Source organism: Podarcis filfolensis (assembly GCF_964270895.1).
Source record: "Podarcis filfolensis genome assembly, chromosome: 9".
In the NCBI taxonomy this organism is placed as follows: domain Eukaryota; kingdom Metazoa; phylum Chordata; class Lepidosauria; order Squamata; family Lacertidae; genus Podarcis; species Podarcis filfolensis.
The window spans coordinates 73,385,862-73,399,610 of NC_139610.1; the positions used below are offsets into that span (position 1 = coordinate 73,385,862).

Genomic DNA, 13,749 nt, shown 5'->3' on the forward strand with positions numbered 1-13,749 from the left:
TTACCTTTATGTAAAACAACTGCAGGCTCAGGAGCACAGGAATCTTGTTGCGGCTGCCCACACAGTGTATCACTGGGTACTCAGTAAACCACTGCTCCTATTTATGGAGGCTCTATTCTGCTATCGTCAGAGGAACTTCACTTATTGGGTTGTTTTTATTTTTGTTAAGTATTTCATGGTTTTATATCTTGATTTTATTCTGTGAACCGCCCTGAGACCCCCGGGTATAGGGCGGTATATGAATTCTAATACTAATTCTAATTTGAAGAAGAAGAAGAAGGTGATTTCACCCTTTGCCCTCCAGGTGCCCTCCAGGTGTTTTGGACTGAGCTGGTGGGAGTTGTAGTTCAAAACATCTGGAGAGCCCCCCAGTTGGTAAAGGCTGGTTTAGCAGCATAACACGACATCTAAAACTAGTGGCGCCCACCAGCTCAAAACTAAATTTGTTGGTTTCACTTGTCAACTGATTCACAAACTGATATAGCTCATTTGGGCCAAATTTTAATAATCTGGCTTTTTTTTTATCAAAACATTGATCCAGGGGTGTGGGGGGGGTGTTTCATTACTGGAAAGAATGCAAAATAACCATTTAATAACCACTTGTGGTTAGAAGGGTTTTCCTTTTCCCATAAAAAACATCAGCCTAATAAAATTAAACAAGGACACCCTGGATTCTCAGGTTCACGCTTAAAGGAGAGGCATGTGGAGGAAAACCCCCACCTCGGGGCTTTTTGCCCTTACAGAAAACAAGGGGGTTGGAATTACAGAAGCCCATCGCTTTGCAACAGCATGGGATATATTGAAGCGGCTGGTGTTCATTTTTATAAATAGGCCATAAAACACAGCAGAAATATATTTTTAAAAAATCTGTGCTCCATCACTCTAACAGGCAAATTACAATTTATAGCCACATTGCACTGGCCAAAATTAATTTACCAATTCCTTCCCTCTCTATAGCCAGGCATCACAAGCTATCGTTATATTATATGTCAATATTTCACTATTTTTTTGTCAAAGAAGATCTCCAAGAAACAGGAACACAGGGCGATTCTTCCCAATGACTGTGGCGTGGCATGAAGAGGAGGAGACTTTTGCAGCCACAGGGCCAGATTACCTTCTGGGGAGCCTTCCAGGGGCCAGAAGCAAAAGTAGGTGGAGCAACTCCTTTACATTTGGGCTTTGCCAAGTAGGCTGGTTTTCACTCTCACGAACAGAGCCCTCCCTATTCTCCATTCAGGCAAGCGAGAATCATAGAATTGCAGAGTTGGAAGGAATCCTGAGAGTCATCATGCAAGAATCTCAACTAAAGCATCCGAGACAGATGGCCATCCCACCTCTGCTAAAAACCTTCAAGGAAGGAGAGTCCACAACCTCCGGCACTGTCAAAGTTTTTCCTGATGTTTAATCAGAACTAAATGGGCCTTCTCTGCAGTGGCCCCCTGTCTGTGGAATGCTCTCCGCAGGGAAGTTCGCCGGGTGCCTTTATTACACACCTTTAGGCGCCAGGCAAAAACACCCTTTTCTAACCAGCCCTTGACCTAATTGACATCCTAGACCCTTTTAAAATGTGGCTCTTTTGGGGGGGGTGTTATTTGGGTTGTTGTTTTTATTCTGATTATATATGTTGTGATCTTTTCTGTGAACCGTCCCGAGAGCTCCGGGTATAGGACGGTATATAAACCTAATAATAATAATAATACAGTGGACGCTTGGGCTGCGAATGTGATCCGTGCAGGAAGCACGTTCACAAACCGCAGCGTTCGCAACCCGCAGAGGCGCATCTGCACATGTATAAACACCAACAATTGGGAAACAGTGGCCTGCGAGCGCTCCAGTTGGAGAACAGCCTTTACCAAAGCTGTCATGGGCTTTGAAGACACTCAAACTCAGGACGCAAGGGAGAAACGTGCTAAGAGGAAGGCATGCTTGGCAAATCCACACCGTGATCAACTCCCACCCGGAAAGCTATGTCCCCACTGTGGAAGGACGTGTGGATCCAGAATTGGCCTCCACAGTCACTTACAGACTCACTTTTAAAACTGTGTTTATGGAAGACAATCTTACTCGGCTACGAGGGATCGCCAAAGAAGAGAGTTTTTCCTGATGTTTAGTCAGATTCTCCTTCCTTGCCATTTGAAAACAAACAAGATGAATTTTAACAGGGAGAAATGTAAAGTATTGCACTTGGGCAAAAGAAATGAGAGGCACAAATACAAGATGGGTGACACCTGGCTTGAGAGCAGTACATGTGAAAAGGATCTAGGAGTCTTGGTTGACCACAAACTTGACATGAGCCAACAGTGTGACGCGGCAGCTAAAAAAGCCAATGCAATTCTGGGCTGCATCAATAGGAGTATAGCATCTAGATCAAGGGAAGTAATAGTGCCACTGTATTCTGCTCTGGTCAGACCTCACCTGGAGTACTGTGTCCAGTTCTGGGCACCACAGTTCAAGAAGGACACTGACAAACTGGAACGTGTCCAGAGGAGGGCAACCAAAATGGTCAAAGGCCTGGAAACGATGCCTTATGAGGAACGGCTAAGGGAGCTGGGCATGTTTAGCCTGGAGAAGAGGAGGTTAAGGGCTGATATGATAGCCATGTTCAAATATATAAAAGGATGTCACATAGAGGAGGGAGAAAGGTTGTTTTCTGCTGCTCCAGAGAAGCGGACACGGAGCAGTGGATCCAAACTACAAGAAAGAAGATTCCACCTAAACATTAGGAAGAACTTCCTGACAGTAAGAGCTGTTCGACAGTGGAATTTGCTGCCAAGGAGTGTGGTGGAGTCTCCTTCTTTGGAGGTCTTTAAGCAGAGACTTGACAACCATATGTCAGGAGTGCTCTGATGGTGTTTCCTGCTTGGCAGGGGGTTGGACTCGATGGCCCTTGTGGTCTCTTCCAACTCTATGATTCTATGATTCTATGAATCCACTTGTTCTCGTCTTAGGAGAGGCATTGACAGATATCAAGGACACATCCCAGCCAGGAAAACACACTCCAGAAGGGTGTGACTGGGGAGGGGGGGGTGTGGCCTGGAAGAGACCTGAGGGCCACGTAAAGAGGACTGGAGGTCCACATGCAGTCCTCGTTGCCTGTGGTTCTCCACTCCTGGGCCTCTCAGTCTCTCTGGCCTCCAGAGCATTGCACACTTTGGATTTGCAATAGCAGGGAGTGGAAGGGACGACACACACACACACACACACACAGTGCCTCCCGGGACTCACTATCGTGTTGCACGGGGCCACTGTCAACGCTGCCTCCCAGACCCGCCTTCTCGCAGAACGGAGGAGCCCACCCTGCGTCACAGTGGCAGTTCCGGTTGCTGTTGCAGACCTGGAAGAGATTTGCGGAGTGAGGCTCAAGCTTGCCAAAGCACTGTTTGCAGGCACACCCCCCCCCATAAAAAAACACACCAATATGCGCTCAACTTAAAATGAAGAGATTGTATCAGTCAGGACAAGTCTATGCTGGGTCAAACTTGGCCTTCCAGCTGTTTTGGGACTACAATTCCCATCATCCCTGACCACTGGTCCTGTTAGCTAGGGATGATGGGAGTTGTAGTCCCAAAACAGCTGGAGGGACAAGTTTGGCCATCAGTGGACTAGCATCATGTCCTCACAGCAGTCAAGAAGATTCCTCTGGGAAATCGCCCCTCCGCGCCCGTGCGGTTTCCAGAAACTGGTACAGTATTCGAATTCTGCTCAAGGTGCAATTGCGAGCCCTTAATGTTCAGGCAGAATGATTTCCTGAGCCAGCCAAAAATGAATAAATGATGCCTTGGAGGGGATGCCTAGTTCCCACTGATGTATTGTTGTTGTTTTTCTTCAACACTCCTTAGCTAGAGCCCTTTCCCAGAACAGAAGCTAAGATGGCAGCTGGTGACTCACCCCATGGCCGTGGCATTTCGAGGTGCACTTGTCCAGGTCATAAAAAGAGGCATTGAGGCAGCGCTGGTCCTTGCACACCTGCAATCAGAATGGCCTCTGAGTCAGACAGGCTTGCAATGCCCCAATAGTTCAACACCGCCATTTTATTATTTTATTTTAAATCTATTTATTTAATTTTCCAAATTAATATTTACATTCACATAATAACGTAAAATGTAAAAACAAGATTCCAAAGAATCCCTTGGATATCCTCCCTCCTGGTTGTGGGTCCTTTTGTTAATCCTTTCCTTCTGCATCTTTTATATCAATCCAAATATAAGGATTTGTTAATCCTTTCCTTCTGCATCTTTTATATTAATCCAAAACGCCATTACGTCCACAGTTCTTCGTTACATTACAAGTGTTATTCCAATTCCACTAACGATTTTAACTGTTTACAATGGTTTTTAAGATAAATTATATTTTTTAAAAAATCCCCATTCCTATTAAAGTCTTGGTCTTCCTGATCAATTTAATTTAATTTAATTATTTAGACCCCTCCCATCTGGCTGGGTTGCCCCAGCCACTCTGGGCGGCTCCTAACACATTAAAAAAACCATAATAAAACATCAAACTTTATGCAGCGGCCTTTTGATATTGCGTTATAAAGCGCACCCTCTGGGTTTGGGTGCCTCTGCCGTTTCTCCAGGGAAACCCTCACCATTCCATCTCCGCACTTGGTCCCCGTCATCACCAGCCCCGGGTCGGACATGTCTCCCTCGTCATCTTTGGTGGCGTAAACCAGCGCCCCCCGACACTTGATCTCCTGCCCGTTAAAGCGAATGGTGGTGTCCATGGAAACGGTGTTGGTCCCTTTGGGCTTGGCAGCCGAGCTCTGGCACTGGATCTTCCCGCACTTGGCATCTCTAGAAAGAACGAGAACATCGGAGCTCGGAGAGGATCTGAAGGCTAGCCGCTCCAAATAATAATAATAATAATAATAATTTATTATTTATACCCAGCTAATCTGGCTGGGCTTCCCCTGGGCGGCTTATAGATGGGCTTTCTCTAGAGCCCGCTTTGAGACAATGCCCTCAGCAGTGCTGTACGGCAAATTCACGCGGGTACCAATGCATGCGCGTCTCTGCCCCTGTATGTCTAATAAGGTAGAATCTGTCACACACATCCTTCTATTTTGCGAATTTTATAGTGAAGAACGAGTTCAACTTATTTTGCCGCTTTTATCAAAATTTATACCCCTACAACATTATTTGGAATCCTCCCCCGAAATTCTACGAAAATACCTTCTGGAAGATTCCTCAAGCTCAATATCATATGAGGTGGCCAAATTTTGCACTTTAGCAATCAGGAAGCGTAAACCTCTTCTGTTGAATGGCACACTGCAAAGTTCCCTTGTGTAATCTTTTTTTTTTCCCCTTTCTGATGTTGTTGTTGATCTCTTTTTGTTTGATCTTGTGGTGTTTAGTGTTACTGGCTTTTGCCGCAATAAAACTTGAACTTGCTTGCTTCCAACAAAACATTAAAATACAGTGGTACCTCTGGTTAAGTACTTAATTCGTTCTGGAGGTCTGTTCTTAACCTGAAACTGTTCTTAACCTGAAGCACCACTTTAGCTAATGGGGCCTCCTGCTGCTGCAAAGTTCTTAACACAAGGTACTATTTCTGGGTTAGCTGAGTCTGTAACCTGAAGCGTCTATAACCTGAAGGGTATGTAACCCGAGGTACCACTGTACAATAATTCATCAGATAGTAAAAGCTTTCCTAAACAGGGCTGCCTTCAGATGTCTTCTAAAAGTCGGATAGTTGTTAATGTCTTTGACATCTGATGGGAGGGCATTCCACAGGACAGGCGCCACTACCGAGAAGGCCCTCTGCCTGATTCCCTGTAATCTCACTTCTTGCAGCGAGGGAACCGCCAGAAGGCCCTTGGCGCTGGACCTCAGTGCCTGGGCAGAATGATGAGAGCTAGTGTGGTGTAGTGGTTAAGAGCGGTAGTCTCGTAATCTGGGGAACCGGGTTTGCTTCCCCGCTCCTCCACATGCAGCTGCTGGGTGACCTTGGGCCAGTCACACTTCTCTGAAGTCTCTCAGCCCCACTCACCTCACAGAGTGTTTGTTGTGGGGGAGGAAGGGAAAGGAGAATGTTAGCCACTTTGAGACTCCTTCGGGTAGTGATAAAGCGGGATATCAAATCCAAACTCCTTCAGGTATACTGGGCCGAGGCTGTTTAGGGCTTTCAAGGTCAGCACCAACACTTTGAATTGTGCTCGGAAACGTACTGGGAACCAATGTAGGTCTTTCAAGACCAGTGTTATATGGTCTCGGCGGCCACTCCCAGTCACCGGTCTAGCTGCCGCATTCTGGATTAGTTGTAGTTTCCGGGTCACCTTCAAAGGTAGCCCACATAGAGCGCATTGCAGTAGTCCAAGCGGGAGATAACCAGAGCATGCACCACTCTGGTGAGACAGTCTGTGGGCAAGGAGGGTCTCATCCTGCATACCAAATAGAGCTGGGAGACAGCTGCCCTGGACACAGAATTGACCTGCACCTCCATGGACAGCTGTGAGTCCAGAATGACTCCCAGGCTGCGCACCTGGTCCTTCAGGGGCACAGTTACCCCATTCAGGAAGTAAGAAGATAAGAGCAGAGTTGCTGGATCAGGCCAAGGGAGCATTAGGTCCAGCATCCTCCTCTCACAGTGCCCAACCAGATGCCTGTGGGAAACCCACAAGCAGGATTCGAACACAGGACCACCTCTCCCATCTTGTGGTTTCCAGCAACGGGTATTCAGAAGCATTGCTGCCTCCAACTGTGGAGACAGAGCAGAACTACCTTGGCTAGTAGCCACTCACAGCCCTCCTCTCCGTGAATTTGCCCAATTGGTGGCCATCCCTGTCTCTTGTGGCAGGGAGTTCCATAGTTTAACTATTGTGCTGCATTCTTTTATCTGCTCTGAATTATCCACCATTCAGCTTCACTGAATGCCCATGACTTCTGGTGCTATGAGAAAGAGGGAAAAAAATTTCCGTGCCCACTTTCTTCACCCCGTGTAAAATTTCATGAACTTTGTCGCCTCTTCCTCGCCTTTTCTCTAAACTCAGAAGTCCCAAATGCTACAACCTTTCTTCATGGGGGGAATCACTCCCATGGGTGCAGCCAGCGGTGAGGGGGACAGCTGTTCCCCCCCCCCAAAAAAATCAAGCAAATAAATAAAAATACTTAACTAAAAGTAGAAATAATCAGAATATTTGAAACGGAAATGCTTGCTGAAGTGGCTAGGATGATGTTGGGGCACATTCTCGCGACACAAATGACAAGCCGGCTGAGCGATAGACAGTGCCAGACAGATGAGGAGGACAGGTTGGGGTCCTGTAGCCCCCTTAACATAAATCCTGGTCACACCATCCCCTTGATTGTATAAACTGCCCTGGTAACTTCATCTGAAGTGTGGGGTACAGCTATTTTGGCTTAGATTACCGTATTTTTCGTTCTATAGGACGCAGCGGACCATAGGATGCACCAGACCATAGGAGGGGGAGAACAGGGAACAAAAATTCTCCCCCTCTCTGCTCAGCGCCCCTTCAGCAAAGCGGCAGGAGAAACAGAGCCCCTTCCATTTCTCCTCCCGCTTCGCTGAAGGGGTGCTGCGCAGAGAGGGAAAACTGTGCAGCGTCTCTCCAGCGAAGTGAAGCCTGGAGAGCAAGAGGGATCGGTGTGCACCAACCCCTCTTGCTCTCCAGGCTTCAGGCGGCTATCTGCAAGCCTTCGGAGCGCAGCGAGAACTCCTGCTGCACTTTGAAGGCTTGCGGATAGCTGCCTGAAGCCCCCGGAGCGCAGCGGGACTTCCCGCTGCGCTCCGGGGGCTTCAGGCAGCTTCAGCGAAAGCAACGCGAAGCCTCTGGAGCGCGGGGGGAGCTCTCCCTCTGCACTTCGGAGGCTTCGCATTGCTATTGCTGAAGCCAAGGAGCCTGCATTCACTCCATAAGACGCACACACATTTCCCCTTAATTTTTGAAGGGGGAAAAGTGCGTCTTATAGAGCGAAAAATACGGTAGATCAGGGATAGCCATGTTAGCTCCTTCCAGGCGAGCTTGGTCTCCAGTTCCCATCAGCTCCATCCAAAATGGCCAGTGCTCAGGGATGATGATAGAAGTTGCTGTTCAACAATATCTGGCTTCTTCTGGGATTAGACTGACAGGCGTGGGATGCTGAGAACTGCCCTTTCCATGGGGATTTAGGGTAGCATCTCAACACCTGGGGTGGCCAATCTTGACGTTGCCAGACCACAATCCCATCATCCCTGATTGCTGGCCATGTTGGGTGGTTTTAAGGGAGACCAACAAGAACTGGAGGTCGCCAGAGTTCAGCTTTGGTCAACTAGACAAGCCCAGAGTCTGCACATCGTGGTGCCTCCAGACCAGCACCCACCTCCACGCACACTTGACGTAGTTGCCGTGGCGGTCCTTGCCGCAGTTGCCGTACATGTCGCCTGCCCGGTTGACGTCCCGGAAGCAAGCGTCGGGAGCCGGCCAGGCACCTGTAGGTGGAAGCAGAGTTGAAGTGAGCTCAAGGAGATGGGGCCACCAAAAGGCACATCTCTCCATTCGCAAGCAACTCCCACAGCTGGATGCCCAGGAACGTACAAAGACAAGGAAAGTTTATTACCACCCGCTTTTTGTTCAGTATTTAGATAGAGACTTTGGAACCCAGCCTCTTGGATAATCATAGAATCATAGAATCATAGAGTTGGAAGAGACCACAAGGGCCATCGAGTCCAACCCCCTGCCAAGCAGGAAACACCATCAGAGCACTCCTGACATATGGTTGTCAAGCCTCTGCTTAAAGACCTCCAAAGAAGGAGACTCCACCACACTCCTTGGCAGCAAATTCCACTGTCGAACAGCTCTTACTGTCAGGAAGTTCTTCCTAATGTTTAGGTGGAATCTTCTTTCTTGTAGTTTGGATCCATTGCTCCGTGTCCGCTTCTCTGGAGCAGCAGAAAACAACCTTTCTCCCTCCTCTATGTGACATCCTTTTATATATTTGAACATGGCTATCATATCACCCCTTAACCTCCTCTTCTCCAGGCTAAACATGCCCAGCTCCCTTAGCCGTTCCTCATAAGGCATCGTTTCCAGGCCTTTGACCATTTTGGTTGCCCTCCTCTGGACACGTTCCAGTTTGTCAGCGTCCTTCTTGAACTGTGGTGCCCAGAACTGGACACAGTACTCCAGGTGAGGTCTGACCAGAGCAGAATACAGTGGCACTATTACTTCCCTTGATCTAGATGCTATACTCCTATTGATGCAGCCCAGAATTGCATTGGCTTTTTTAGCTGCTGCATCACACTGTTGGCTCATGTCAAGTTTGTGGTCAACCAAGACTCCTAGATCCTTTTCACATATAATGCTCTCAAGCCAGGTGTCACCCATCTTGTATTTGTGCCTCTCATTTTTTTTGCCCAAGTGCAATACTTTACATTTCTCCCTGTTAAAATTCATCTTGTTTGTTTTGGCCCAGTTCTCTAATCTGTCAAGGTCGTTTTGAAGTGTGATCCTGTCCTCTGGGGTGTTAGCCACCCCACCCAGTTTGGTGTCATCTGCAAATTTGATCAGGATGCCCTTGAGTCCATCATCCAAGTCGTTGATAAAGATGTTGAATAAGATGTTGAATAATGGCGTTGTCCCAAGTGACTCTCAACTCCCCAGTCTCTCCCATTTCCTCATTCATCATCAACATCATCTACATGCCCTCTGTCTTTGATTTCTTTGCTCTTCTACTTTCAAGGCCCTCCGGGTTCTGGGAGAGGGTGTGTGTCTCTGGAATGCTTTCTAATTTATTTATTTTTTATACTTTTCAAATATATGCATTTCACTGATTCTGCAATCATTTTGACATTTCAAATCTTGACTTCCTTCCCCCTTTCTGCAGTTTCTTAAATTTATTGAATATCTTCTGCATATCCAGATTCGCTTAACTTACTCGTTTTGTTTTTTTTAAAATATTTTTATTGCTCAATTTCCACATAACAAATTATCAAACCCTGTAATCACATACATTATCTTTTCTCACAAAGCCAGCATGACAACACCCAAACTGCAACTCCCAAACTCTCCAGAAGATGGTGCTTTTTCCTTAGCTAAAATAAAATATGTGGACGGTCAGTTCCAACCAAAATGCACAATCTGGTGCCCATAAATACTGTGGTGTGTTCAAGATGTTGTTGAAGTGCTGAACTACTCGGAAGGTGCTTAGCTGAAAGACTAACCACCGCAGTATAATCTGCAAAATCACTTAAGATTACTATCAGGGGAGATTCTGCTCCTTGTACCTCAAGCTGTGGAATAGGTGTCTATCTGTATAACGTGCATATACAGTGGCTGTGAACGGGATCTGTTCCAAAGGCCTGTTTGCAACATGAAAAGCGCACAACCTGAAGTGCCATATCTGGGCAGGTGCGCAGCGTGATTTGGCCTTTGTGCGCATGCGCGAAGCGTGATTTAGTGCTTCTGCACATGCGCGAGCAGCGAAACCCGGAAGTAACCCTTTCCAGTACTTCCGGGTCGCAACCTGAAAAAGCATAACATAAAGCAAACATAACATGAGGTATGACTGTACACGTAATAACATCCGTTGTTGGCACCCGTGTGTTTCAAGAAGCAATGGAGTGCGCCTCTGAGGGTGACATCAAACTGCTGTGTTAGCAGTGCCAAAGTGACCTCTCTGTGAACAAGCCTGGGTAGTAAAAAGGTAAGGGTAAAGGACCTCTGGACAATTAAGTCCAGTCAAAGGCAACTATGGGGTTGCAGCACTCATCTCGCTTTCAGGGCAAGGGAGCCGGCATTTGTCCACAGACAGCTTTCTGGGTCATGTGGACAGCAGGACTAAACCACTTCTGGTGCAATGGAACACTGTGATGGAAACCAAAGCGCACAGAAACGCCGTTTACCTTCCCGCCACAGTGGTACCTATTTATCTACCTGCACTGGCATGCTTTCGAACTGCTAGGTTGGCAGGAGTTGGGACAGAGCAACGGGAGTTCACCCCATTGCAGGGATTCGAACCGCCAATCTTCTGATCGGCCAGCCCAAGAGGCTCAGTGGTTTAGACCACAGCGCCACCCGCGTCTTTTTCAGTAGGTTTTATTAAAGCTTAAAAGAAGGTATGCAAAGATTAATATTTGTCCGCAGACAGCTTCTGGGTCATGTGGCCAGCATGACTAAGCCGCTTCTGGCAAACCAGAGCAGCGCATGGATGGTAATGCCGTTTACCTTCCTGCTGCAATGGTACCTATTTATCTACTTCCGCTGGCGTGCTTTCAAACTGCTAGGTTGGCAGGAGCTGGGACAGAGCAACGGGAGCTCACCCCATCGCGGGGATTCGAACTGCTGACCTTCTGATCAGCAAGCCCAAGAGGCTCAGTGGTTTAGATCACAGCACCACCTGTGTCCCAAGAGCAAGCCTGGGAAGTATGGCCCAAAGGAAAGCAGAGAAGGCAATTGGTGCAGGAGCTGCCGGAAAGAGATATACAAGGCGCCATCCAACTGTCTTAGGGACAGAGTGGATTTGTTTAGAGTTTGCTCCTTACTTTTTCTTCTTCTGAAGATATCCCGCAAATTTAGGGCCAGAGCTTTCCTTCTCCTAGATAGGCTTCTTTCTCAGGTGGACGAGCCCCACCTGGGAATCACTTCCCCCTACATCACGTGCAGACACCGCCTTCTTGACCATTGGCCCCACTCTTGGTCTCGTCCGCTCAACGTGCCAGAGCCTGTCTTTGCATGCAGGGTTCCTAACTCAAAAGGGTTTGCAACCTCACCTGGTTTAACCGGCCAGTCGAAGCCATTCCCAGGGTGTGGCCCCTATTGCATGCTGACAGCTTCTAAAAGCCACAGGTGAGAGCTGAGTGCAGGATGGGGACCAAAGGTGAATAAAAGACCCCAGAGGTAGCGTGACATGCCCCCCAACAGAGGTACTACCCCTCCCTTAACATCCCTGAAGAAGCGTCTCTACCCCCATCGTTCAGCCAGGATCCTGAAGTCCAGCTCCCAGAGCCTTCTGGTGGTTCCCTCCCTGTGAGAAGAAAGGTTTCAGGGAACCAGGCAGAGGGCCTTCTTGGTAGTGGCGCCCGCACTGTGGAATGCCCTCCCACCAGATGTCAAGGAAATAAACAGCTATCTGACTTTAGGAAGATATCTGAAGGCAGCCCTGTTTAGGGAAGTTTAGGGAAGTGAACATGATTTGAGTTTCTACTGAATTGAGGCTGCATTTTAATGTTGTATTTTAATCTTGTTTTTAAGTTCTATTTTAATAGGTGTTAGCTATTTAATAGGTGTTAGCTGCCCTGAGTCTTGACTGGGGGGTATAAATAAAATGTATTATTATTATTATTATTATTATTATTAATGTTTGATGTTTTATAGTGTTTTTTATATTTTGTTGGGAGCCTCCCAGAGTGGCTGGGGAAACCCAGCCAGATGGGTGGGGTATAAATTATTATTATTATTATTATTATTATTATTATTATTATTACCCGTGCATTTAAAAAAGAGATCATTGTATTTGTAGCAGAACTGGGGTTTATTTTATAAATAATAATAATCTTGCTTCTCAATATCAAGGAGGGCATTAGAAAAGGAATCGGTGCCAGTGAGCTTGGCTTCACGATTCTCAGAAGATTCCACCCCTGTGTAGAAAAGGTGCAGAGAGGGAAGGATATGTGTGGGGCAGGGAAGGCGCTCACCTGGACCCCACAGCTGGATGCATTGCTGTTCGTGGGTCAAGCACATGCCGTTGTTGCAGTAAGCCTCCCCATAGGAGCACATTGAGCCATCTAGGAGGTAGACGTTGCTGGGGCAATAGGGGGAAGCCCCTGTGCAGTATTCAGGCAGGTCGCAGGATCCGGCCGGCTCTCGGCACATGGTCCCAGCTGTCTTGAGCTACAGAACAGATGAAGACAAGAGAGAGAGTTATTGAGCAGTTAAGCTGGATGGCTTTTAAGTTGACGTATTTAGCATCCAAGACCATCTTGCGTTCAGGCCGAGGGAGCTGGCGTTTGTCCACAGACAGCTTTCCGGGTCATGTGGCCAGCAGGACTAAACCACTTCTGGCGCAATGGGACACCGTGACAGAAACCAGAGCGCACAAAAATGCCGTTTACCATCCTGCCGGAGCGGTACCTATTTATCTACTTGCACTGGTGTGCATTTGAACTGCTAGGTTGGCAGGAGCAATGGGAGCTCACCCCGTCGCGGGGATTCGAACCGCCAACCTTCTGATCGGCAAGCACAAGAGGCTCAGTGGTTTAGACCACAGCACCACCCAGTTGAAAAGCAATGGGTTGTGTTGTGGTTTTTCTACAGGTGTGTTTCTTTCTTTCTTCTCTCTCTCCCCTCGTTAGCCTGATAAAGAATCACAGAATTGGGGAATTGGAAGGGACCCCATCTGGTCCTGGAAATGGGGGAATCACAGCAAGATGGTTTGGAATACCTTGCAGCCTTCGCAGCAGTCACCGTGCGCACACTCGCTCCCGGCTTTCAGGGTGCAGTTTTGCGGGTTGCAGCAAGGGTTTGTGCATTCCTGGAAAGAGGGAGGGAAAAGAATGATCACCACGATGATCACCTGGAGTAGCCCTCTTAAAGCTGAGGCTCTCCGAGGGTGTGGCATGCCACACAGTTGTGGCAGCAGAGGGTGGCAAGCTTGAAAGGAAAATTCAAGGACAATCAAAGGAGCATTTAAAGCCCTAAACAGCCCGGGTCCAGTATATTGAAGGAGCGTCTCCACCCCCATCGTTCTGCCCGGACACTGAGGTCCAGCGCCGAGGGCCTTCTGGCGGTTCCCTTGCTGCGGGAAGCCAAGTTACAGG

At 47.8% G+C, this 13,749-nt stretch overlaps 1 protein-coding gene across 3 annotated transcripts in view; it reads right to left on the reverse strand.

The window, feature by feature from the left end:
* The window catches only part of ADAM33 (ADAM metallopeptidase domain 33), a 94,369-nt gene that overhangs the window by 13,341 nt on the left and 67,279 nt on the right, over nt 1–13,749 (reverse strand). For all 3 annotated transcript variants that reach the window (XR_014538424.1, XM_083571122.1, XM_083571123.1), the window contains exons 13-18: nt 13,374–13,463; nt 12,628–12,823; nt 8,316–8,424; nt 4,589–4,793; nt 3,889–3,966; nt 3,226–3,334 (exon numbers count right to left, since the gene is read on the reverse strand). Coding sequence is in view for 2 of the 3 variants with exons in the window: in XM_083571122.1 (XP_083427248.1) it covers nt 3,226–3,334; nt 3,889–3,966; nt 4,589–4,793; nt 8,316–8,424; nt 12,628–12,823; nt 13,374–13,463 (787 nt within the window). In the remaining variant the exon portion in view is untranslated. The remainder of the gene's footprint in view (nt 1–3,225; nt 3,335–3,888; nt 3,967–4,588; nt 4,794–8,315; nt 8,425–12,627; nt 12,824–13,373; nt 13,464–13,749) is intronic.